The 27,519-nt window shown below is 38.3% G+C and overlaps 1 protein-coding gene across 2 annotated transcripts; it reads right to left on the bottom strand.

Annotated features, from left to right (window-relative positions):
* On the bottom strand, positions 1–27,519 carry DSCC1 (DNA replication and sister chromatid cohesion 1). Of its 2 annotated transcripts, XM_027854029.1 has the most exons (9): positions 26,404–27,518; positions 23,488–23,656; positions 18,473–18,607; positions 17,868–17,958; positions 10,094–10,232; positions 9,588–9,640; positions 9,220–9,374; positions 2,467–2,615; positions 1–1,682 (listed from the first exon to the last, which is right to left on the bottom strand). In XM_027854029.1, the coding sequence occupies exons 1-9, from the start codon at positions 26,580–26,582 to the stop codon at positions 1,574–1,576; spliced, it is 1,179 nt and encodes a 392-aa protein (XP_027709830.1). In that variant the 5' UTR covers positions 26,583–27,518; the 3' UTR covers positions 1–1,573. The 2 variants fall into 2 exon arrangements, with proteins under 2 accessions (XP_027709830.1, XP_027709831.1); XM_027854030.1 differs by lacking the exon at positions 18,473–18,607 and having other exon boundaries at positions 26,404–27,519.

Below are 27,519 nucleotides of genomic sequence, written 5' to 3'. Positions count from 1 at the left end.
CCTCTCTAAATCATCTTCTTCATTTTAAAGATGAGGAAATTGAGGCCAAGAGAAATGAAGTGACTAGCCCAAGATCAAACTCAAACCTTGGTTTTCTGATCCCTAACCTACCATTCAATCGAATACATCATCACCTGCCTCTGAAATGTGACTACATCCACACAATCCAAAAGAATTACTAGAAAACTGATTGACATACATCTCACTGATGATACATCAGTTGGCATACAAAGAATCATACTGCTTCCAATTAGAGTTAAATACATTCTCAAAATAACTGTGCAATGGAAAAATACAGAGAATGGGTTAGAAAGAACACCATGAACTCCAGTATGCACAGTAGATGTTCCAGAGCTTGAAGGCAAGCAAACTTACTTAACCTCTGCCTGAGAGAGTGTGATGAGAGAAAGTTAACTACTCAGATTGGGAATAAAAAACTGGGGTTATAGAAAGACAAGAACACTGGTGCATTGTTGGTGGGACTGTGAATCAGTACAGCCATAATAGAAAGCAGTTTGGAATTTTGCAAATAAAAGTGACTAAAACATCCATATCTTTTGCCTCATAGATTCCACTCCTAAGCATATACCCCAAGCAGGTCATTGTCAAAAAGAAAGGCTGCATATATACCTAAATATTTATAACAGTACTTTTTGTGATCCAAAGAACTGGGAACAAAGATGCCCACAGGCTAGGGAATAGCTAAACACACTGTAGAATATGAATGAAATGGGAATATTACTATACTCTGGAGACTTTGCCTTCTTCCTTTGCTCCTACTGTGGCCCCCTACTGTTGGTGAGTTGTTCTCAGAACCTTCATTTTGAAAAAGGGCCCAAGCCAGTCATCCTTCACTACATAGACTTTGCCATCACGTCCTTGAACCAGTACCTTTACCACCTCCCTTTTCAACTTCCTTTTATACGTTGTCTTCCTCTATTGGAATGTAAGCTCCTTAAGGGCAAGTGTGATCTTCTTTTCTTGTATCTGTATCCTCGGTTTAGCAGAGTACCTTTCACGTAATAAGTTCTTAAAAACTTCTTGCCATGTGAAAAATAAATACAGAGAAGCATGGAAACACATGGATTTAAGCATAGCAAAGTAAGCAGACCAAAGAACCTTGGGTTGTACTCCTGGCTCTATTATTAACTTTGTGACCTTGAGCAATTTGCTGTGAGCCTCAGTTTCCTCATCTGGGAAATAAATGAGTTGGACTCCATTATCTCTCTATCTTGTCTTAGATTTCAAAGTACAAAAAGCCTCAAACCTTACTGATCCAAATGTAGCATTTATTATAGAACTTTTCTAGTGGACGAAGGGTACTGCAGATGCTAAATATGGAAAATGTCTGTTTTTGTTATTACATATATAAAATAGTATGCAGTATTGCTAATAACATGTAAAGTTATACAAGTGTTATATAAGTGTCCCAATAGTCGAAATGAAAATAGGGTATAGGGCCCTAAAATTAGATGGTGAAGCTGAATGCCTAAACAACATCTCCAAGAGAGAAAAATTAACAAAATATCAACACATCAAATACAAAAATTATAGCCAACAGCTAAACTGACTTTTAAGAGACAGGTCTTCTAGAATTATAAAATTTCACACCATTCTGCATTGATGAACGAGCATACTTGGTAAGCAATGCACCAATTGTTTGCTTCTCTCCACACAGATCTCTGAGGAAAGAAAAAAAAAGTTAGCATGATACTTTATAAGTAGCTGACTATAAAATTTTCATTATTAACTGTTGATAGGACAAACTAAACAGTTCTTCCTCCAGATTCCAGATCTTAGAGAATATACTATTCCCCTAGCAAATCCACGTTGAGGATAGTCCAATAACCTAGTGAGAAATGTACCACTAATCACAAACTTCACCCAAATTTATATCAGGCAAGGTAAGATGGTGATTCAATATCCAACAAATATTTAATGTTTGCCTACTATGTACCAGACACTGAAAGATGTCCTTAATCAAATGGTGATAAAATACAGAGTACCTGCCTCCAAATAGTATATAATCCAGAAGAGGAGATAAGGCATGCACATAACTAATTTCAAGTAGAATGAGATAAGTGTATTAAAAAAAGGTATAAAACACTATAAAAAGTTCAGAGAAATAAATCCCTTCTATCTTTTAAGAGAATCAGAACAGAGTTCATGAAGTGATCGATATTTAAATTGAGCTCTGAAGGGCAAGTGAGATTTCAACAAGTGGAGAAAAAGAATCCTGGCAGGAGGAAGGCCATATCCCAAGTACGGGAAATGACAAAAATAAATTTTAAAAGGTATGAAAGCAGGGATTACATAATTCAGTATGAGTATACCTAATATGCTTCCGTTAAAGAAACCATTGGTCATGACAACCCATTAGCTACTGTATTTGTATTAAGCTGCCCAAAACCTGGTCACTTTAAAAAAAATGTAAATCTCAAAACACGGTTTTAATAAATTACTTACTGAATATATGGAGCAATATCTTCTTCTGTCCACTTTTCCCTTAGAGTGAATAAGCTATTGAATCTTTCTTGATTTTCTTCAGGTAAATCATCTACCTTTAGCAAAAATATAGTTTCTGGCCGAGTATATTTATCCATGAGTGCTAAACCCTACAGATAATAAGAGAGAAGAAATGAAAGATTTGCTTTAATCTTAAGCATAAGAAGTGGTTTTATATTTCATTTTAACTTAATTACTTAGGATGTTATTTGCCACTAAATTATCAGAAATTCCATGGAGCCTTAAAACAGTACCAGTAATAAATAGCAACTTTTGCTTCATCTTCCTCCTACAAACTATCACTAGAAATGAATATATGCCTTTCTCTCTTGTTGGGTAACTAGAAGAATATAGAAAAAGTTCTCCTAAAGGGATTAGCTTCAACTACACATACTCTGTATATGTATTTTGTATGGCCATTTCCTTCTTTACCTACTGATTACAAAGAAACTCAGAGATAGACCGTATTTGTACAACAATGGAGACAAATACAAAAATGTCAAGTTTTTTACCTAAAAAGTCATAATATGGAAAAGTTCACTTTCTCTTATTCTTACTACCTATTCTCTCTAGAAATTCTGATTACTGCACTTAGTTTTGCATATATATCAGTTGTGTATATAATAGACAACTTGGCTTAAGGGACACACAGTCCACCTAAGAGTCAGGACCACCAGCTTCAAATTCTCTGACACATACTGGCTGTGTCACCCTGAGCAAATCACTTGACTCCTCAATGCTCAGGGTAACTCTTGAAGACTTCAAATCTACTACTATATGAACTTCCAGTAAAAGAAACAGTATTCATAAACAAGCTTAGGAAATAACATAACTTGTGCTCGTCCATATGTTTGTTGATAACCCATTCCAAAACTTTGCAGACTCAGTCTTATTCCTGGATATGGCATTGTTTTCTATAAATTTTCCCTCTAAATTTTAAGAGGTGTCATACCAACTTTGAAATTCCTACTCGGTGTCATTTTCCTGATCTCTGAGCTCTTGCTCAAAACTACCCTAGTAACCTACTCGTTTCTTCTAAAGAGACAATAACATGTTTCAGTTGAATTTAGGGTTCAACAGTCAGACTAGTTATTTCTCAGTCTGGCCAAAGATAAGGCAACCCTTGGAGCTGAGTAGAGATGGAGAAGGTGGAAAGCCAATACTTTTCTAAAGAGTTCTAAAGAGCTCTTTTCTTACTCACCAGCACTACTGACCATCTCTAAAAAACCAGAGTGACTAAAAAGCTGCTGACACACACTCTTTTCTCAGATAACTTTAACTAGTGCAAATGGTGTCCAGTCCCATCAATTGCGTCAGCCAAATCCTATGAGTTGAATGGACACCACAGGTACTTTCATCTCAGTGAAGTCCATTGTGGCAAAATAATCTAACCCCTTTCAAGAAGGAGTATATGGAAGAATACAGCCCTGAACTGAATCAAGGGTGGCTCAACATCACCGAAAGCCTAATAACTTCCTGTGGATAAATGGGTTATAGATGTATTGTACATAAGTGAGTATAGTGAATACTCTCTTGATGGCTTGAAAGTTAATGTAGCTTTTGAAAAAAAGATTATCTAAATGTACTCATTCCACTCCTAGATTTGATGGGAAAAGGTCAGGTAGGAGAAGAAGCTAGAAGACTACAGCTGAAGGAGAAGGAGGAATAATCTGAATATGGGGAGGAAATTTGGGAGAATTTAGGTAGCAACTGGTTAAAGAAGCTGATAAGACTAGAGGAAGAAATTGGTTCGATCAGTCAACTAGCATTTATTAAGTAGTACTTACAGTGTTTTGGGAATAAAAATAAAAGTAGAAGACAGTTTCTGCCCTCACGGGGTATACATTCTAGTGAGGAAAGACAACACATAAAAGGAAGCTGAAAAGGAAGGATGAAGAGTGCTAAGGGCTGTTAAGGGCTGTTAAGGGGTTCCCTGAACTTGTCTTTTTTAGTTGCCATATTTTCCAGAAACACTGGACCCAGAGGATGTAAGAGGCCCTGAATGTGTCCAGGATGAAGCGCCCCCACTCTATCCCCTCACCAGTTGACATAATTTGTTGTTTGCATCTCACAAACTCCCTATGTGTCCTTAGGAGTCAAGACAGGCACCAGAAGTCTGCACTAGGCTTGTGAAGCACCTTGTAGATAAGGAGAACATAATATTCTCATGGTCTAGCAGTTCACAAGGGAAAATCCTGCTTTTGCCATCACCTTGCCCCTCCCCTTTTGGAGGGGTTTTATCGGTTTCCCACCTTTACTGCATCTTTCCCCTCCCATGCCATGCCACGCCCCTTTAGGTGGAGATTCTGGTATCTCCTCCTTCCTTTGTCCTGCTGCTGTAACTATGCAAACTAATGTATGGATTGTGAACTCTTTGGGTACCACATGCATGTTCATTTTCATGTAAGTTTTGTGTGAAGTTCTGATTGCCTGTTGACAAGAAGAACTTGGTAAGAGAAGACCAGAGAGCTGACTTAAGAGGAAGGAGAGAGGCCTGGCCCCCTCCTCAAATGGAGGTTCTGGGAGGAGCCATCCAATCAGTGGGAAAGGCCAAAGGAGCAGAGAGCTTGCTTGCACTGTGTGAATTCCAGGGCTGAAGTGAGGCCTCTTAATAAAGATATAAGGGATGGTATGGCTTCAGGATGAAGAGCTGGGACAAGCTAAAGGAAGGCTAGGGGTCAGCCCAGAGAAGGACAAGTTGGGTATGTCAGTCAAAGCCCTGATGAGGTGAAAAGATGTTAATGATAAGGAAAATGAAAATTAAAGGGCCATACCATTTGTTAGCCAGAGCACTTATATAGGGCAGCTATTGAGAGGAACAAAGGATCTTGAGTAGAAAGAAGAGCAGCTACCTGATTAAGGCTGTCATGAAGATCAGATGAATTAAGGGATGTAGAGGCTTTGCCTTAAACCTTAAAGCTGCCATCTAACTAGACACTGCTATTATTGTTATCATCGGGGCTAATGCAATGGCTGTGGCCTGCACAGGCCATCCTTGAGCCCTTCTCATTTAGGAGGAAGACCAGCCTCAGCCCTCAGCACAGTTAAGCTACTTGGCTGGGGCTGCAAGACAAACAATTATGCTGAGGACAGCCTCTCTACTCCTTAGGTTATAAGACCAAAGTGTCCTTTTATAAATTGGAAGAAAGGCTTCAGTATAAAAGCAACTAAGAAAAAGGATACAAAGAGGCAGAAGGAAATCCTGATCAGTGTCAAGAGGTTGGAAGGTAGAAGATGTGACACAGAAGACATAAGTAAGAAGAAAGATCACTGAATGTTGGGAGCTAAGCAAGAGAGATGAGGCTCTCCTTGGGGAAGAGGGGCAGTTATTTCTCTGGCAAGAACTGATGAAGTGGATCCATAAATGCTGTGGGGAGAAGGTGAGACAACTAGTAATAGTGGTTGATGACTACTTGATGAGGAGTAGTGATAACACCAACTACTCATGAGAGAATTCTGCTGTCTTCCTAGAGTGTGTATCTAGGACATGACAGAGCCCAAGACCTGTCACACCTGACAATTACCACCCACTTACAATGACTCAAATGGGAATGACACTGTTAGAAGGAATCTAGAAAGCACTGAATGCTAAGGATTATAATTTCTAGGGCAAGAAACTGAAGACCTTAGGGGCACAGATGATATTTTCTTCACGCTATCAATGGAATGTAAGATAGCTGGAAGCAAAAGGCAGATTTAATTAATAACATGAAATCTGAAAATAGGATTTTAATTTCTTATTAATTTACACCTAGAAGGGGAACCCTAAATGTCACTGAATCTAGCTCAGAAAACCAAGACCAGAGAGGGCTTGGTAAATAATTTGCCCAAGGCCATACAGGTAGTTAGTAGCAAACCTGGGATTTGAATCCAGGTCATCTTACTACAAATCCAGTGTTCATTCTACTAATGCCTTTTGTTTATGAACTGTGGGTCAAAATATAGAAATAACAGGCTCTTGGCCACAAATGAAGCACACTTAACAAGGACTATTAAAAATGTATTTGCCTGGAATCTGACAAATTAATCAAAAGCTTTAAACTGAAAAGGAAGAAGGAGGAAGTATACTTAGGCAGTCTTACATCAGCAGAACCACCCAGAAATTCATGAGACAGCTTCCATCAACAAAAAAACCATGGCCTCAGTTGATCATATACAAACATAAAAGGTATTATTATGAAAGTGAAAGAAAAAGAGAGTCCCTAGTTCCATGTGGCTTATTTGATGTCATGTCCCTGGAATCACTGAGACTTAATGTAATAATTAAACTATGGCTCTGAAAAGATACACCTAATTCAAAAGGAATAGGATAGGTAAAAGAAGGATTGGAGGGACAAGCAGCATGGTCTTTTAAGAGGTATACATATGCTAAGGAAATCCAGGATCTGGAAATAATGGAGGGCATCAAGTGGAGAACACAAACCCAATTTGGCTGTGTTGAGAGGCACAATGTCCATGACTAGAGGTAGTCCAGCTGTTCACTGTCCGTTCTGGATGCCCCATTTGAGGAAGGTGATCAGGATGGACCTGCCTCATCAGGCTCAAAGAAAAGAACAAAGGATGTTTATCTCAAAGACGAGAAGACGTAAGGGACTATATAGTAGCTATCTCCAAGTGATGAAGCATTAGACTAATTTTGTTTGTTGACAGTTACATGAAAAAAAAAACTAGGGATAAAAGATAAGGTTTAGGCAACCTTAGCCAAGATGTCAGGAAAAGATTTGCTAAGAATTAGGGCTATCCCAGATCCTAAGAATGAAAGATGTCTTAGGTAGTGAGTTCCCCTTACTAAAGGTATTCAAGCAGAGACTAGATCAACTTGTATTTTATACTAGTATTTTATAAAAGGGATCCTTGTTCAGGTATGACTTGAACTAGATATAGCCTCTGAGATCCCTTCCAATTCTGAGATTCTACAAGTTCATGCTACAATCAAGAGAACTCAAGGAATTGGAACATGACAAAAAAAAAGTTAAAATTACAACCACTGTCACTCATCAATCAGATTTAAAACTACAAGGGATTTTAAAGGTAATCTAGTTCAACTTCTCATTTAACAGATGAGGGAAATGGGGCCTAGAGAGGTGACTTGCCCAAGGTCACAAAGGCAGTGTCTAACAATTCCTACCCAGGTCCTCTGACTTCAAAATTAGCACTCTTCCAATGAAACCATGAAATAATATTCATAAAACACTTAGCAGAGAGCCTGGTATTGCATGTTCCTTTCTCCCTTCCTCCTGTTCCAAGTTACAAACAGCAGATATGTGAATACCCAAATATTCAACCAACAGATTACATACTATGTTGTTTTCCCTGCAACCACCATTTTATAACATTTTTTTCTACTGCAAAATCCAGTAAGTTCCAAACCAACAATTTACCAAAAACCCCTCCTTATTACAAACTATTTGTTTGTTGGGAATTACTTGGCTACATCACCTATAAGTTTTGGTTTTTTTTTTTTATAAAGGCTCTTATATGCAATTTTAAAAATAGAAAGCAAAATTTTGCAGCCATATAATTGTGTTTCATTTAGTGACAAAAACCTCTCAAATTATTAAAATCTTTCACCATAAGAAATTATGAAAGGAATGGTTTCAGAGAAACCTAGGAAGACTTGTATAAACTAATTCAGGATGAAAACAAAACCAGGAGAACACCTTATAAAATTACATTATAAAGAAAAACTGTTTTGAAAGTCTTAGTAACTATGATCAATGCAATGACTAGCCAAACTCCAGGTTCCTTAAGAAACTATAAGAATCAAAATCTCTTTTAATTATATGAAATTCCAGAGGACTCATGATAACATGGTACTCACCTCCTCAGAAAGAGCTGATGAACTCAAGTGCAGAATAAGATGTGTGTGCACACATACATATAGATTTTACTTCGTTTTTTCTTTTTTGAAATTCAGTTTTATTTTCAGGTCCAAATTCTCTCTCCCCTTCTTCCTCCTCCCCTTCTTCCCCCTGCCACTTCTCTTCCCCCATTCACTGAGAAGGCAAGAAAAACAAAACCCATCGCAAATATGTATGTTCAAGCAAAACAAATTTTCACATTAGTCACGTCCAAAAAAAAGAAAGAAAAAGAAGAAAATATGTTTCAGTCTTCACTCTGAGTCCATCAGCTCTCTATCTGGATGTGGAACCTATGTTTTATTATGAGTCCTTTGAAATTATGGTTTAAAGAAATATTTTGAATATAGCTAATGTGGGAATTTATTTTACTTTACTATGCATATTTGCTACATAGGTTTTGTTTTTCTATTTTTTTTCCATTGGGGGAAAGGAAAAAAGATGAGAGAGGTGCTATCAATACAAAAGGGGGGGAGGGAGAGAAGGAGAAAAGAAAGAAAGGGGGGAAGGAAGGAAGGGAAAAAGGGTCAGTGTAACATTTTTTAAATGCACAGAAGAGAACAGAAGGAAAGCCAGAAGGAAACACAGACAAGCAGGGCAGCTTTGAAAATTACATGTTTAATTTATTATATAATTAAAAGGAAAAGCAAGCTGTACATAAGAAGGATTCATAGTTTCATGTAACAGACTCTTTTTTCTGTTCCACTTTGCATGTGGCAATGTTCATGACAGTTGGTATTTGTTAAATTCAAAATTCTTAAAATCAAATCAAATAATTAAATATATACAAAGTTATGAAAACCATATTGCAAAATTACAAAATCAAATTACAAAAGTCATCAGTTTGTGACATTACCTTCAGCTGATCCATTCTAGTTGTCATTCCTTCAGGAACACTTTGTTGCCACACTTCCTGAAATTCTGAGAGATTAAATCTCACTGCATTCTGTAATAGCATCTGTGCTGTTGCTCTGCATATTTTATCAGTATTTAATTCAAAATAAACTTCGCCTAAGGAAGAAAAACAGCTCACTTTAGACCTTATTCAAACTTGTTATGTTTTCTTTATATTCAAAGTTCTTTCTCAAATCAAATTTAACTCCTTATCTCAACATTCCTTCCCTGCAGTGATATTGTACATAATTTGCAAAAGCTTATCAAATATCAAGGTTATTTTCTTTACCTGAAGGTACAATTAAGGTAATCTTTCTTACCAAATCTTACCTTCATCCATATATTTCTTTCCATAACATTCAAGACAGTGTTCTATCATTTGCCTGAAAAAAAATTAGAAATGCAATTTGAAAAGGTACCATCACAATCTATTTATGCATTATTTTGAGAATCCTTATCACCCCCAGCCAGAAACTAAGATATGAATTTGGGTTTTGTAAGAATAAATAATTTCAAATTCTGAAAAATAATTTTTGAGCACATGCAAATTTTCAAGGCTACCATAAGAAATATTATATAACCCTTCTTTATACTATTCTAGCTACTATAAAGGAAATAGTTCGTACATATTATAGCAAAATTCCTGGTTTCTTAAGAAACTGCAAAATTCAAAATTCCTTTTAATTATACATAAAATTCAATTTACCAAAATTTGAACTATTCTGTAGCTTAACTGGTTGCCAATACCTACCTGGTTAAAAAAATAAAAATAGCTTTTATTTTATGTTTCCATTTGGAAAGAAATCTTGTGGACAACAAGCATTTAAAATACTCACTCTGGTTCCAATGGTCCAAGTTCGTGAAGACAAGTAGTTAAAGGAACTCTATTAAAAGGCCAAGATTCAGAATCCACAAGCTGGGTTATGTGATTTAGAAGTTTCATCTCATAATCAAATTCAAGACTCCTCCAGTAACCTATTAATATCAGAAATGCATTTTACATCAAAAAGACTATTCCATCTAGTCATTTTAAGACCTGTACTCCATACATCAAAAAATTCATCACCTGATAGCCACCCTACTGGTGATAAGGTCCTCTACAGTTAGTTGGATGTTCTTGGGACAAGAGATAATGTAGGCTGTTTCTGGATCTGTCAGTAAAGCAGTTCCAAAAACATAAAAATAAAGCAGTTCTATCACTATATTGGGACAGTAGAGTCACCTCTAGCCCACGAGTCAGTTAAAGAGTGGCTTAGTAGAGAGTTTGAAATCTACTTTGCTGGAGGAAATATCCACATCGGTGAAATATTATCCATCAGATACTGACAACTGTGTTAGGTAAGTCATTTTTCCTATTTGATACATGAGTGACTTCCAACAGAGAGTGGAACTTACCTAAGGTCACACAACTAGTTCCTTACTAGCCCAACTAAGATTAGAACCCAGATTTCCTGACTAACTCTCCCATAGTCACCACCAAACAACCATAAAATAAATCCTAGAACAGCAGAACCAGCAAAAAGATGGGGTGAAACAATCTTTGAGCCCAAGAAACTTAGAAGATCGACAAGAGAGGTCTGTGTCACTCAGGTAAAAGGGAAACACAGTCCAGGGCAGGAATCATCCCAGCAAGCCAGCAGCAAGCCCCACCTCAGCAAACCAGTGGGAGATCCTGAGCCCCAGTGCAGTAAAGCAGGCAAATGCCAAAACCAGGGCCACCCCCACCCCTGCCTCACATACCTCAGCATAGCCAGGGGAACAGCAGATGTCAGGTCCTAGAACTACCACTTGCTTCAGCATAGCCCTGGGCAAACAGGCAGCCGCCAGTGGCCAGTCCCCCATGTGCTTCAGTGTAGCCATAAGGAAACACAGAAACACCACACCAGCCTCAGCACATGCCAGACACCAGCACTAGACCCTAGCTCAGCACCAGGTAAGCTACCAGACCACTATGCCCTCCAGCAGCACCAGTCACACACCTCCACCCCAGCCCCTCAGAGAAGCACCAGACATGAGGGTCCCCCATGGGCCTCAGGGCAACATCAGTGAAACATCAGGTAAAAGGCAGCCCCTGGCTCAAGACACCTGAGATAGTGCCCCTTCCACCCTGGAAGCAGGGTTCAAATTTAAAAGAAAGGAAAAAGGCCAAAAAAGATGAGCAAAAAAAAAAAACCAAGAAAAAAAAGAATCTGACCATAGAAAATTATTATGGTGACAGGGAAAATCAAGCCAAACTCAGAACAACAATGTCAAAATATGGGCAAAACCCCAAACAAAAATGGGAAGTGGTCTCAAGCCCAAGAAAGAACTCATGGAAGAACTCAAAAAAGGAGCTTAAAAATCATATATGAGAGAGAGAAGAAAAACTGGGAAAAGAAATGAGAGCAATGCAATAGAATTATGAAAAAAAGAGTCAAGAGCTTGGGGAAAAAACAAAACAAAACAACCAGCTGCTTAAAAAGTAGAACTGGCCAAATGAAAAGGAGATACAAAAATCCACTGAAGAAAACAACTCCTTAAAAAGTAGAATTGGCCAAATGGAGAAGGAAGTACAAAAGCAAATTAAGGAAAACAATTCCTTAAAAGTTAGAATTGGGCAAGTGGAAGCTAATGACTCTATGAGACATCAAGAATCAATCAAATAAATTCAAAAGAATGAGAAAATAGAAGAAAATGTAAAATACCTCATTGGAAAAACAACTGACCTGGAAAACAGATCCAGGAAAGACAACGTCAGAATCACTGGACTACCTGAAATGAAAGCTATAATCAAAAGGAGAACCTGGAAAGCGTCTTTAAAGAAATTATCAAGTAAAACAGAGGACAAATAAGTATAGTATGGGTTACATAGACGCATATGAATGTATGTCTATATATGAGTACGATTATAGATATCTAAGTATATGTATGTGTATACCTATGTATTTATATCTTTGTTGCATATATGTATGTGTGTGTGTGTGTGTGTGTGTGTGTGTGTGTGTAGATAGATAGTTCCATCCACACTTCATTATAGCCTTGGAGAAGGAAGAAGAAGGGGGAAAAAAATAACAAAGTAGAAATTCCACAGCAGAGACCAAAAAAACTTATAAGGAAGCAAAGAAAAGATGAACAGCTCTGAACATAACATGTAGTATTTATTATATAGGCTTTCTTGAAATGGAAATTTATTGTTGTATATTTTGAATCCTCTCTTACCTTCTGCTGTGCACATGGCAATTTTTTTTCTTTTCTTATTTTGCATTTAAGTTTATATTTTTCTTATGGTATACTTAAGTTTTAGTATTTAAATTTAAAATAAATTACTTTTTTTAAAAAAAGAGGAAAAAAAAGAAATTATCAAGGATAACTGTCCTGCTATCCTGGAACCAGAGGGCAAAATAGGCATTGAAAGAATCCACTGATCACTTCAGGAAAGAGATCCCAAAATACAAACTCTAAGGAACATTAAAGCCAAATTACAGAACTATTAGGTCAAGGAAAAAGTACTGCAAGTGGCCAGAAAGAAACATCGGGGAGTCACAATCAGGATTACACAGAACTTAGCAGCTGCAACATAAAAATCGGAGGTCATGGAACATGATATTCCAAAAGGCAAAGGAGCTAGATACAACCAAGAATCACCTACGCAGAAAAATTAAGCACAATACTTGGACGGAAAAATGGTCATTCAAAGAAACAGAAGGATTTCAAGCTTTCATAAAGAAAAAACCAGAAATGAACAAAAAACTTGATCTCCAATATCAAGACCCAAGAGAGACTTAAAAAGGGAAAAAGGGAAAAGGAAACATAAGGAATTCAATGAAGCTGAATTTCCTTTCGAAGGAAAATGAACACAGTATCAGCAACACTGTGTGATGATCAATTATGAATGACTCAGCTCTTCTCAGCAACATAATGATCCAAGACAAGTACAAAGGACTCACGAAGAAAAATGCTGTCTACATCCAGATAAAGAATTGATATGCAGATCAAAGCATACTTTTTTCATTTACTTTATTCTTTTTCGTGTTTTTTTTTCCTATCTCTTTCTTTCACAACTGTGACTAATGAAAATATGTTTGGCATGATAGCACATGCATAATCTATATCAAACTGCCTACCATTTTCAGAAAAGGGAAGGGGAGGGAAGGAGAAAAATTTGGAATTCAAAATCTTGTAAAAAATGCTAAGAATTGTCTTGACATGTAATTGGAGAAAAAAAATACTATTTTAAAAAAAGAATAATTTGTATAAAATATCCCCTTCTCCATCCCCCTATCCAAAAAACCTACAAAAACCTAAGGCATATTCTCCTATAAGTATATATAGAGACCATAGAAACAGTGGGCTTAAACTTACATGATGGAAGTGAAGCACACATAGAGAATATGTGTGATCAAAGGGTAAACTCACAACCCTTGATTATTTTGAGTCCTTTTCTTCCTTGTCCTTATCAAGTTTCACCTAGGTATAGCTCCCTGCTGGGCTCTGAGGATTGGTGCCACTCTAGAGTTAATAAAGCTATCAGTGTCCTTGAGTGTCTGCCTTTCCACATCCATCCGCAAGTGCTTTCTTTGTTGCTAGCCATTACCACTCTGGTGGTGAATGCTACAGCCTCTAGTCACCCAGGGAATCTCTGTTGGCTCTGATGGATCTCCAGAACATATATGATTACCACAGGGAGAGCTTTCCACTCTCCTCCAGGTGTGGCTGGATCTGCACCATGAGACTGGCATGTGCCTAGAATCGAGAATTCCAAAGTGGCTTGCTGTTTTATATGCAGGACTGGAGGTACATCTGGCGTTCTAAGCCAATCACAGGAATCACATATTTCCTGTGTGGCAGCATCTGTCTTCATCCAATGATCAAAGCACTTGGATCTTTTCAACTTGATTAAGGACTTCTTCCTACCCAGTTTACTCTGATGACTAAGTGATTGAGGTGGGGGTGTCAAACCCCTCCCTAACAAAATTTAGCCCTCTTATTTTACACATCAATAAATTGAGGTCCAGAACGGTGACTTTCCCAAGGTCACACAAATAATGTCAGGATTCAAATGAAAGTTCTCTAACTCCAAGCCCAGTAGTAATCTCATTATGCCACAATGAGAGAAATAGACCACAGATATGAAAGAATTTTTTAAAAGTTAAAAACATAATACAAATGTAATTTCTTAAAGTCATATTTTTTAGAGATAGAAGAAACTTTAGAAGCCAAAGTTCAATTCTCTTAATATACAAATAAAGAAACTAATGCCTAGAAAGGTCAAGGGCTTAGCCCAGAGTCACACAGCTAGTAAGTATCTATGGAGACATTTGAATCTAGGTCTTCTTGATTCCAGGCCTAGCATTCTCCCCACAACATGGCACCTCTTCCAGAGATTATTGTAAGAAGCTGTTAGAAAAACACAAATTACCTACCCTATCATTTCTAAGAAAAAAAATAACAGCTAGCATTTTTGTACCTCCTGCTGTGTGCCAGGAACTGTGCAGAACATTTTATAAATACTGTCTCACTTGATGCTCATGAAAACCCAGGGAGGTAGGTGCTACTATTATCCCCATTTTACAGATGAGCAAACTAAGACAAATGGAGATTAAGTGATTTGCCCAAGGTCACACCGGCTGCTAGGTGGCGCCATAGTACACGGGGAGCTGGGCCTGGAATCAGGAAGACTTGAGTTCAAATTTGACTCCTTACTAGCTGTGTGACCCTGGGCAAGTCAACTGTTTACCTCGGTTCTTTCAACTATAAAATGAGGAAAATAATAACATCAACCTCTCAGGGTTGTTATAAGGATCCAATTAATATTATAAAGTATTTACTACAGTGCCTGGCACATGGTGTTATATAAATGTTACTGTTGTTATATCATCATCATCATCATCAGTCTGAGGCCAAACTTGAACTCAGTCTTCCTGACTCCAAGCCCAGCACTCTATCCACTGGCACCTAGCTGCCTCAGAACAAATTTGTGATATTCAGAAACAGAGTGTAGAGGGGTAGCTAGGTGGCACAGTTGATAGAGCACCAGCCCTGAAGTCAGGAGGACCTGAGTTCAAATCCGGCCTCAGACCAAACACTTGACACATACTAATTGTGTGACCCTGGGCAAATCACTTAACCCCAATTGCCTAAAAAAAGCAAAAACAAAACAGAGTGTAGGAAAAGTAAAATACTATTAATCCCACCTTCTCTAAAGTCCTTACATTCTTTCAGGCCCCAAATTTAAAAGAATACTTCGTGAGTATATTTTCACATCATTTTTAGAAACTGGACAGAATCCTAGAAGGAATACCAGTTTTCAGCCTGTTGGCACTGTATAGCCCCTAGTGCCCATCTCACTAAATGAGTTTAGACAAACTAATGTTTTTAAGGAGCTAGCATTAGAAAAGGTTAAGGGTTAAGAAGCTGTTTCTAAGTAAGTTTGATGTTGCATCAGTAGTTTTAATCGGGCCCCTTGGAACTAATCTTTGTGAGATTTTAAGGTCTTTCAGGAACCCCAAAGCAGATTGGAAAGTCTAATTATCTAAGACAAGTCCTGACCTCATAATCCATGGGTATAGATTAACAGCAGTGGTAGCATGGCTGACAGGCAAAGAAGGCAGGCAGAAACCTATTCAAGTACAGCTCAAGTTGTACTTCACAAGTACTAAACGCTAGGTAGGGAAAAAAATCAGACCTAAAAAAGAAGAGGAAAAATAAGTACAAACCATGAAAACAAATGTGGAAGAGGAACAGTAGAAAGACCACTGCATTTGGAAATCGGACCAGCTGGATTAATCTTGGCTCTGCTACATACTAGGCTGAGTAACCTTGAGCAAGTCTATTGAGTTGGGAAAATATTTATTAAGCACTTCACATATATGCTAATTACTGCAGATACAAATTTTTAAGTGACATTGTTTCCACTCTCAAGAAGTTTATATTCTTTTCACAGGAGAATTTTAAGAGCTTCCCTGGGTCTGTTTCCCACTATAAACAAGGGGGTTGGATTAGATGATCTGTAGGGTTCCTTCTATTTCTATTTACAAATTTTTCAATAATAATAATAATACTATTTATATAATGATTTAAGGTTTTCAAAGAGCTTTGTATGTTATCTGTTTGACTCTCACAACAATCCTAGGATTATGCCCATTTTACAGATGGGGAAACAGGCTATGAGTGGTTAAGTGACTTATCTAGATTTGAAAAGCTACTAACTGTCTAAGGCAGTATTTGAATTCAAGTTGTCCTAATTCAACTCCAATACTCTATCCACTACCCAGAGCTGCTTTTTCTTTCAAACAAATACACAAACACTGGCCCTAGCCATTTTTTACATAGAAAATACTAAGGTGGCATGGGTTTGAGACTCAGCATTGATATTTATTAATCTTGTTACCATGAACAAGGTATTTAATCTCTCTGAGCCTCAGTTTCCCTATCAGTAAAATGAGGATAACAATACCTCTACTACCTACCTCAGTGTTGTGAGGAAAGTGTTTTGTAAACAGGCAAAGCCCTGCTTAAGTGTATGCTATTAAAGGCAGACTTGTCTCTCAATGAATCAAAATACCCAAAATGTATCAAATATTTTTCAGGGAGAAAAAATCCATTTCTCAAAGCAAGTGACCACATAATGACAAAGAATAAGACTGTCACACATTAACCAGTCTCTTGGTACCTGTTAATCAATGGTAAAAAATACTTTACTCAATCAATCAAACAAATCTATAAGGTGCTTACTATAGTGTGAGGGACTGTGCTAAAGTTCTGGGAATATAAAGAAAAAAAAAAAACAAAAAACCAAACAGTCCTTGCCCTTACATTCTAATGGGGAAGCCAACATCTGTACATGAGTATATACTCAATATATACAAAAATGACCAGAACAGGATGGGAGAGGGTATCTCAAAAGTTGGAAAGACTAGGAAAGGCTTCATGCAGGTGAGACTTGAACCTGGGATTCCAAGAGGAGAGGGGGCATTCTAGGCATGCTGGGGTAGCCAATGCAAATGGAACAGAAAGTAGACCAATATGGGAGGTGTCTGTGATTTTATCCCTGTACTGATAGCTGAAGCTCTGTTCTGCCTTAGTAATTAGTCTCTGAGGTGAGCTATGGACAAAATTGTCATCTTGTTGCTATCAAGCTGATTCCAAATCTCTCCAACTTAACTAGGTTGGCCTTTGGACCACAGAAAGTTCTTCACAGTTAGGGGAGGGAGGGTGGAATTAATCTGGGAACTCTGGATCTCTACTAAATCATTTATCTATTCAATTAAACAATGATAAACCCTGTAAGTAGTCATGGTCACAGAGTAGAGGCTAAGCTTCATCCACTAAATATTCTGTGTATCAGTCAATCAACAGGTACTTTTTAAGCACTTACTAATTGTCAAGCACCGTGAGTAGATGAAGATAAAAGAAACAATCCCTGCTCTCAAGACTCTTTGTTTGCATGAGAATAAATAGTACAACCAAAACACAAAGACACCCCCACTACCACTATTGATACTGTTACCTTGAAACACAAAAATGACATTTAACTAAGATGAAGAAGTCCCAGGACTCTACCTCTTGTAATGCCTCTTCAGTTCCCTATTTCCTAATACTACTGATGATAAAAATAATAAATAATACTACCTCCAATTTCACAGGCATGTAGAACTTGTAAATGGGCCAGGATTTCCTCCTCACTTGCCTGAATTTGATCAAGCAAGTCTGCCATTGTATACTGAAAAGCAAAAATGGGTAAGTGAGCCTCAGACATACAATCTAATGCTGCTTTCCAGAATTCCTTTTGCAACCTTCGGCATGGATGCCAAAATTAGATTACTTAATTGGACCAATGACACTGTCTTACTTTGTTTTGTTGATAATAAGTAAAGACTGCTTGTTGATAATAAGTAAATGTCTGCCAACAAAAAAATAATTCTAGTATGACAGAGTTTTCAATTTTGGATTGCATTTTTAAAATGTGTTCCTCACAAAACCATTTCATTCTAATTTAAATTTTGTCCTACATTTTCTTAAATCAATTTTGATACATTCATAAGATTGTTCATTTACATAATGCCTTTCCCCAAGAGATACTTTAAAAAACCCTCTAATCTTGCTTCTATTAAACTATCATTTATTAATATGCAAAAATAAATGTCTTTTCATCTATAAAATGTCACTACTAAGAATCTCCAATTCTCTAATTATGAAAACACATCAACTGAACAAATTAAGTTCAGAAGTCTTACTTTTGAATGATTTGAATCCTTTTCTTTTTGAGCATCAGGCCCTTCATATGGATTTTCCAACAAAAGTTTCTTCAGTTTCTTTAATTTTGGCCTACATCTTCTTAATTCCCAATAATTGTTAGCAAAACCAAAGATCTACAATTTAAAAAGTATTATAAACATTTATACACTCTGCTATATGACAGTCATCAAATAAAATCCAAACAGAAAGAAAATACCTATGAATAAAGAAACACAGCAGATTCAAGAAGGAATACACCTAAACTATCCCTAATATTTGGGATGGAAAGGTATATTTATTAATTTCCTTCTAACTGCTGTATGACAGGGTATCAGTTACCATGGAGAGTCTTCAATTATGCTTGACCTTGGATGGGTCCTTTATCGTCTCTGAGCCTCAGTTTCCTCATCTGTAAAATGAGGTTGGATTAAATGGCTTCTAGTCCTTTCCAGATCTATCTATGATCCTATAGTCTTACAAAATCATATTTTATTGTTGTAGTTGTTAAAAGAAAGGAAAGGAGGGCAGCTCTAAGAGGAAATGACTGATAGAAAAACAAAAGGCAACAGTAAAACTGCTTTTAAAAAATTTAAATCAGATAAATTACTTCAAAAATATGATTTTTGCATAAAAGAAGGATATCTAGGCTACAACCTTTTCTTATTAGGAATTGAATTATAGATACTATCAGCAAAGACTCTAACAGACTTTTTATAGAAGCTAAAGACAGTTGAAATCCAATGTTTGAGTGCTATACCTTAAGAAGGAGGCTGGGGAAAAACCTGGCAAGACTTACATGAACTGATGCAAAATGAAGTGAACAGAACCAGGAGAACATTGTACATAGTACCAGCAACATTGTGCAATGATCAACTATAACTGACTTAGCTCTTCTCAGCAATGCATTGATCCAACACAATTCCAAAGGACTCATGATGGAAAATTCTACGCACATCCAGAGAAAGAACTGATGGAGTCTGAATGCAGATTGAAGCATACTATTTTCACTTTATTTTTGGTGTTTTTTTCCTTTTATTTCTTCTTTCACACAAGACTAATATAGAAATATGTTTTACATGATTGCACATATATAACCTATATATGTAATCTATATATAACCTATATCAAATTGCTTACCATCTTAGAAAGGGGGGATGAAAGGGAGGGAGAAAATTTAGAACTCAATATTTTATAAAAAATGAATGTTAAAAATTGTCTTTATATATAATTGAAAAAATAATAAAATACTATTTTTAAAAAGGAGGCTGACGAACTAGAGTCTATCTGAAGGAGGGTGATCAGAAGTGTGGGGATCCAAGAAACCATGAGGAAAAACTGAAGAACAAGGGAGGTGAGAAAAGAGGATTCCAGTGAGAAATGGTAGCTTTCCCCTTTGGGTTTCTCTCTTCATCTTCCTAGTGGCCAAAAAACACCTCTAGGTTCTTCCACCTTTCTCTGGTGGCTGCTTCCCACTGGCCAAAGGACAGAGTTTGATGCCTTTGGAAGACAGGGCAGATGAAAGACTTGAGCTGTAGAAGGAGCTGGAATTGTAAGGGAGATTTAAAGGACACAGGAATTATAAAGAAGAAGACCAGAAGCTGAATTTGGGGGAGGAAAATTTGGGAAGACATGAATAACCGGAGAAAGACTACAAAAGATGATCGAGTGATTTAACATATGTAAACCACATTGGAAACCTTAACTAGAGAAATGCTAGCTATTAGCTATTAAGAAAACTAAAGATCAGAGAGAAAACTTACAAGACAGGGAGGGAGGGAGGGAAGGGAACAAGCATTTATTAAGTGCCTGCTGTGTACCAGGTACTATGTTAAGTGCTTCACCAATATTATCTCATTTCATCCTCACCACAACCCTGGAAGGTAGGCACTGACTGAGACAGACAGAAGTTAAGTGACTTAGGGTCACACAGCTGGTAAGTGTCAGAGGCTAGATTTGAACTCAAGTCTTCTTGGCTCCAGGTCCAGCTCTCTGTCCTCTGGGCCACTTTGCTGCCCCAAGACAAGGTGAGATGTTGGTCCCTTCCAGTTCTACATCTATAGTCGTATGAGTTAAGGAGGACCAAGGAGTATCATTCTCACTAAGGTTCTTTAAGCCAAATTGGTGGCAATCACTATATACATTTTACAAAAAGAAACAAATCCCAAGCAAGTTATGTTTCCACCATATTACACTGGCTCCCAGAGAAGCAGCATGAATGATCTGAAAAAGACCTATCCTTAAGATAATTAAAATAAGAGTTGGAAGTACCTCTATTCCAGTAATTTCATATGAATCACTGAAACCTCCCCATTGTCTTCTCTTCCTTCCAGTCCATTAATATGTTTAAAGGAGTCAGTTCCCAATTTGCTGGCCTGTTTCAGTCTGGAATAACTAATGACTCCTGCCAGTCTCTAGGGAATCTCACTCAACCCAAATTATCTTGAGTTTATTTATCTGTGTAATGCTGGATCTCCCCAGTAGAATGTTCTGTGTGGCCAATGTAGACAGGCTGGAGACATCTGCTTAATGGTGACATTGGGTCTTTTGCTCCAAAGTAATTAAGGACTAGCCACACTTGGCTATAAAATTTAACCAGCTAACTTGAGTTTAAAGCAAGGAAGCAATGACTTCTTTAAAAAGGCATAATTTTTATATTTCTCCACCCTTAAAAGCTTTTCCAAAATGCAGTGGCTACGGTGTGAAGGAGTCTCCCTTCAAAACATTTCCATAGAGAAATGAACTAAAATCAAGTCTATTTTTCTGAACGAGTCACTTAAAAGCCAACCTTCTGCTTTAGAGAAAAAAAGTCACTTTGTCTTTCTTCCCCTAATTTGAACTTCTTTAAAAAGTAGATATCCTTGGGGGCAGCTAGGTGGAGCAGTGGATAGAGCACCACCCCTGGAGTCAAGAGGACCTGACTTCAAATCCGGCCTCAGACCAAACACTTGACACTTACTAGCTGTGTGACCCTGGGCAAGTCACTTAACCCCAATTGCCAAAAAAAAAAAAAAGTAGATATCCTTTCAAACAAGGAAATTTCAAAGAAACTAAGAATCTTCATAACCTCATAGGATTTACAGTTGGAAAGGTTGGTACATCAATCAATAAACATGTATTAAGCGCTTACAAGACAGTTTGGTGGTTTAGTGGATAGAGTACCAGACTTGGAGTTGGAAAGACCTTAGTTCAGATCCAGTCTCAGACACTTCCAAGCTGTGTGACCCTGGGCAAGTCACTTAACCTCTGTCTCAATTTCCTCATCTATAAAAAGAGGATAATAATAGCACCTACCTCCCAGGATAATTGTGAGGCTCAAATGAGATAATAACTGTAAAGTGCTTAGCACAGTGCCTGGTACATAGTAAGCACTATATAAATGTTGGTTATTGTCATTATTATTATTACTACTATGTTCCAGGCACTGTGCTAAGCACTGGAGATACAAAAAGAGGCAAAAGATAGTCCCTGCCCTTATGGAACTTACAATCTAATGAGGGAGACAGCATGTAAACAAATATATATAAAGCAAGCTATATAGAGGATAAATAGGAAATAATTAACAGAGGGAAGACATTAGAATTAAGGTTTGGGAAAGGCTTCCCATAAAAGGTGGGATTTTAGTTGGACTTAAAGGAAGCCAGAGAAGTCAGCAGGCAGAGTTACGGAGGGGGAGCCTTCCAGGCAAGGGGGACAGCCAGAGAAAATGCCTGGAGTTAAAAGATGGAATGTCTTGTTCATGGAACAGCCAGAAGGCCAGTGGTCATGGATGAAAGAATGTAAGAAGACTGGAAAGGTAGGAGGGGGCTAGGTTATAAAGGGCTTTCAGTGCCAAACAGAGTATTTTGTATTTGCTCCTAGAGGTGACAGGGAGCCACTGGAATTTACTGAATAGGAAAGTGACATGGCTGGACCTGAGCTTTAGGAAAATCACTTTAGTGGCTGAATGGAGGATGAATTGGAGTGGGAAGAGACTTGAGGCAGGCAGACCCCACCAGCAGCCTATTGAAGTAGGTCAAGTGTAAAGGGGTGACCACGTGCACTAGGGAAATGGAAGTGTCAGAGGAGAGAAGGGGGCATATTTGAGAGATATCACAAAGAGACCTTGGCAACATCTTGGATATTTGGGGGCGTTGGGAAGAGAGGGGAAGGAGGAAGATATAGTAAGGAATCCAGAATGATTTCTAGAGCCTGAAAGACTGGGAGGATAGTGCTGCCCTCTATAGTAATTGGGAAGGTAGGAAGTAGGGAGGGTTTAGGGGGAAAGATAATGAGTTCTGTTTTGGCCATATTGAGTTTACTATGTCTACTGGATATCTAGTTTGAGATATCTGAAAGGTGGCCAGAAACTTGATATTGGAGGTCAGCAAAGAGGGTAGGTAGACAACATCAAATTCAATCACCTCATTTTACAAATAAGAAGACTGACACCTGAAGAGGTTACTTGATTTGTCCAAGATCACACAGGTAATAAACAGGAGAAACAGAATTCCATCTCTGTTCCTCTGACTCTAATCCAGTGGCTTTTTTTCACCCTCATGTTGCCCCCAATATCACATGAGTATAAAGTGTAGTATGAAAGAAAGAACCCTGTGTTTGCAATTAGAAGAGATCTGGGCTTAGATTCCACTTCTGGCACTTCCTAGTTGCATGACTATAGGCAAGTCACTGAAATTCTCTGAGCTTCAATTTCCTCATCAGTAAAATGGGAACAGTAATACCTTTATTACCTATCTCATAGGGTTACTATGAAGCTCAAAGGAAATGGGTATAAAGTACTTTCTTTAAGAAGGGATTGTGTAATTTGTTACATTGTCTACTCAGTGCCTGGCACTGTACCTTCACTTAGTAGGTGCTTAATAAATGCTTGTTAATTGATTGATTACAAGTACTTTACAAATGTCAGCTACTATTACAAGTATAATATATGAAGCTAAACAAATTAAAAATTGTTAGATTAGCCCACTGATCATTTCTGACTATTCTAGAAATCAAAAAGGGTAGAAAACAGTCATACCTCAGTGTGAATTATGTTAGAAGGCATTTCCTCAGTTCTTATTTGATCTGGAGTTTTGCAGCCCGGTATAAAAAGCAACATATTTGAAGTATCTGCTATTTTCAGGTCATAGGTTTTCTCTTTGCTGCAAATCACTGCCTGTTCATCTTTGTCACCACGGATCACAAGACTAGAAAAAAAGAAAAAAACATACATGAGACAGCAAAAATGTCTATGAAAGAAATTTCCATTTATGTATAAATATAAGCATGCACATGTTCATTCATTCATTCATTCATTCTACATTTGCAGCGCTGCTTGGTTTCAACTCCACAGAACAAGATGCTGATAAACTGATCACTTTTAATCTCATTTGTTCAGCCCTTTTTCAGTGGTGTCTGATTCTTCATAACCCCATTTGGGGTTTTCTCAGCAAAGATACCGGAGTGGTTTGCCATTTCCTTCTCTAGCTCATTTAACTGATGAGGAAACTGAGGCAAACAGGGTTAAGTGACTTGCCCAAGGTCACACAACTAGTATCTGAGGCCAGATTTGAACCCAGGATGATGAGCCTTCCTGACTCCAGGCCCATAGTCTATCCACTGTGTCATCTTGCTGGCCTTTAATCTCATTACCATAGTGCTAACGGCCTTGGATACTCAAGACACATCATTCACATCCTTCTCTCCCCTCCATTAGAGGGCTGCACAGTGGAGCACTAATCTCCTGGCAAAGCCTTCCTTTATAGAGGACAGAAACGGGATACTCCACCCACCATCTGCAGCCCTGCTGGTTTCAGCTTTGCCAAGTACCTCCAGTGCCTCCCCTGCATCCACTTTCCAGCTTTCTGTTGTGTTGTACCCACATAACACTCAAGTAAAAAAAAAAAAGTCTAACGACTTGTCAAATACAGAACTTCTATTATAAGTTGGATTTCCCAAATGCAATAATTTATTTTACAGTGTGGCCAAAGACTAATTGATCCAATTCAAATATTTATTTAATCCAGATCCTAGGAGGTAGTTTAAAATGGAAGAAACACTATTAGCTCTGGAATACAATGGTGCCTATATAGATGCCCAGATGGAGGTTAATGACAAGGGACATTTATTTTCACAAGGATGAGTTATTGTGAAAATCTAAAAAAAAAAAATCAGAAGTTGTTTTTGTTTTTGTTTTTTAATTTGGGGAATGGAGGAGGGTTGAGAGCCTCTTGGTATCATTCCGTTGAGGTCTCAACTATAACCTAGTACGGTATTATGGAGTTGCCTGAGACTCATAGTTGTCATAGTAGCAGCTATTATGAGTCAGAGACTGGATTTGAACCGAGGTCTTCGAGACAATCACTGTATTCATTATTCCACAATGCCTTTATAATAATATTATTATTAAGACTAATATTAGGATGTAAACTCCTTAGGAATTCCATTAGAATGTAAGCTCCTTGAGGGCAGGGACATTTTTGGTTTTTTATCCCCTTAGCCTGGCTCACAGTAGGCACTTAATCAATACATGTTGATTGATTATCATAAAAGCTTATTTATCATGTCTGATTCTTAGCAGGCACTTAATAAATGCATGTTGATTGATTATAAAATTTATTCATCATAATAATAGCTTACTGCATATAACATTTTTCAGTTACAAATCACTTTATATATATATATATATATATATACATTATCTCACTTGCCCCTGACATTATCCCAATTCCACAGAAGAAGAGAGGTTGCCCAAAGTGACAATTGGGAATGGGAACATAGGTCTTCTGACACTTTGTACTATAATGATTACCTAGATCAGTTATTATACACTTTTGATGGGCTAGTAATACAAGTTAAAGGTGGAAAATATAGAAACCAACAAAAAGCCATGCACACAGTGGAAAAAACAGCAAGGTGAAATACAGGAAGAAAAATGACAATGGAACTGAGTAAACAGAAAGGAGCATTAGTGGCTCTCTAGGGTAGAACACTAGAGAAAGCACCAGGGATTTAAAATGAGGGGGTTGGTGGCCTCTTTTGATCACCTGGAAAATAAGGAGCTTGGGGTTATCAGTAAGTGTATTTGAATCCCCACTTAGGCACTTAATCTAAGTCAAATCCCATCTCTCCAGGCCTAAATTTAAAAAGGGGGGGGGGGGGGAGTGTGGCCTTCACTGCCACACAAGGTCTTCATAAGGCCAAAATGATAACATAGAATCGGGAAATGCTCAAAGTGCTACAGACTTTTGTAGCAACAAAAACTGGAAACTAAGGAGGTGCCTCCTACTGGGAAACAGCTAAACAAACTGCGGTATGTGAATGTAATGGAACATCATTGTGCCACGAGAAATGATAAAACTGACAGTTTTCAGAACTCTGAACTGATGCAGAACAATGCCTGCTGAACTAGGAGAACAAATTATACGCAAAAGAACATTGTGGAAAAAAACAACTTTGAAAGACTTGAGGGCTCTGACCAATGCAATGATTAACAACAAGGCCAAAAGACTGATAAGGAAACTTGCCACAGGTTTGTTGTGAGGACCAGATGAGCGAACATGCTTGTAAAGCGCTTATCGCAGTGCCTGGCACAGAGCAGGCGCGCGAAGAATGCTCGTTCGTTTCCCTTTTCTCCTACCCATTCATCTCCAGGCTGAAAGGTGATGACTTTAAAACGCAGAAATTTACATACATTTCCAATGTAAGACTTTGATTGGCAGAACGGTGAGTGCTTTTTTCTTTTTTGTTCAGTGGGAGAGCGGGTAGTGGGAAAGAAAGATAATAAATACATGTGAAAATAAATATTTTTAAGTGCTATAGCATTATTTTGGCCAGGAGTAGACAAGGGTTTAAGGCCAAGACTTGAGTCCAGTGAAATACCATCCGGCCGGGGTAGAGGTGGAGGGGGGGCCAATGGTCCCAGGTCGCCACCCAGAGAGTGGGCGTGTCCTACCTGTGCCCCGCCTCCAGCTGCTGGCAGAGCGAGGGCTCCAGCTCCACCAGGCAGAAGTCCCCAGCTGTGGCCCCGCTGGCCCCGGGGCTGAAGCTCAGGCAGTGCACGGTGGGGAGCAGCTCCGAGGGGTTCAGCTTCGCGATCTGCAGCGTCGCGTCCACCTCCTCGCGGGTGCGCATCCCTGATGCGGGGACGATGCTAGGCGGGCTCCAAAGGAGAAGGTGTTTGCACCAGCGCGAGCAGCGGCGGCCAAGAAAGGAAGAGGCTCTTTCAAAAGCGCGCCAAAGTAGCGCAGACTCTGACTAGACGCACTTCCGGGGCGGAGAGAGGTTTGCGCAGCTGTTTCCTGGCAAAGTTAGGGACCACTTTTTATAGAGAAAGCTCTCTCGTGCTGCTGTTGCTCCTGCTCCGGAGCTTGCTGGAAGGACCCGGGAATCATCTCTTGGGGACTGATCTCTCTTGTTTTCAGCCGTGAATAAAAGGAAAGGCCAAGCTCGCCTCTCTGAACCTCAGTTTCCTAGTTTGTAAAATGAGGGGGTTGGACTTAGACGAGGAGCTCAATCGTTTTTTGTGTCGTGGAGGCCTTTGGCAGTCTGGTGAAACATATGGACCCCTTCTCGGAATGTTTTTAAATGCATAAGATAAAACATACAAAGATTGCAAAGGAAACCAATTAGACTGAAATATAGTCATCATTTTTTAAAAGCAAGTTCGCCTGGACTGTAGAATCTCCACCTTCATGAAATATTACTGCCCTTCAAGTACTCCATCATTCTGTGCTCCACGAAAACTAGACTTCTCCGCGGACGGATTCGATGCACTGTAATGACACTTCTCTTGCAAGCAAAACCCTTCCTTCCTAACCTATCATTCTTATTGGACATTACTTCTCCCCAGAAGTGGTGAATCAATCATTTATAAATGCCTACGATATTTTATAAATAAATAAAGATAAATTGGGAGCTCTTGCTGCAGCCCATACTCTATGCTAGGTGCTGGGGACACAAGTACTAAGAATGAAACTATATCCCTCGCATTATTATGCTTATTTTATTAATTATAAACACGAAAATTATAATAATTTTCAATAACTATGTGATTGCTATATGCTTAAGA

Source organism: Vombatus ursinus, unplaced genomic scaffold (genome assembly GCF_900497805.2).
Source record: "Vombatus ursinus unplaced genomic scaffold, bare-nosed wombat genome assembly UNPS02010284.1, whole genome shotgun sequence".
Taxonomy (NCBI): Eukaryota; Metazoa; Chordata; class Mammalia; order Diprotodontia; family Vombatidae; genus Vombatus; species Vombatus ursinus.
Note: the sequence above shows the minus strand (reverse complement) of the source record. Positions and strands in the feature narration are given on the sequence as shown.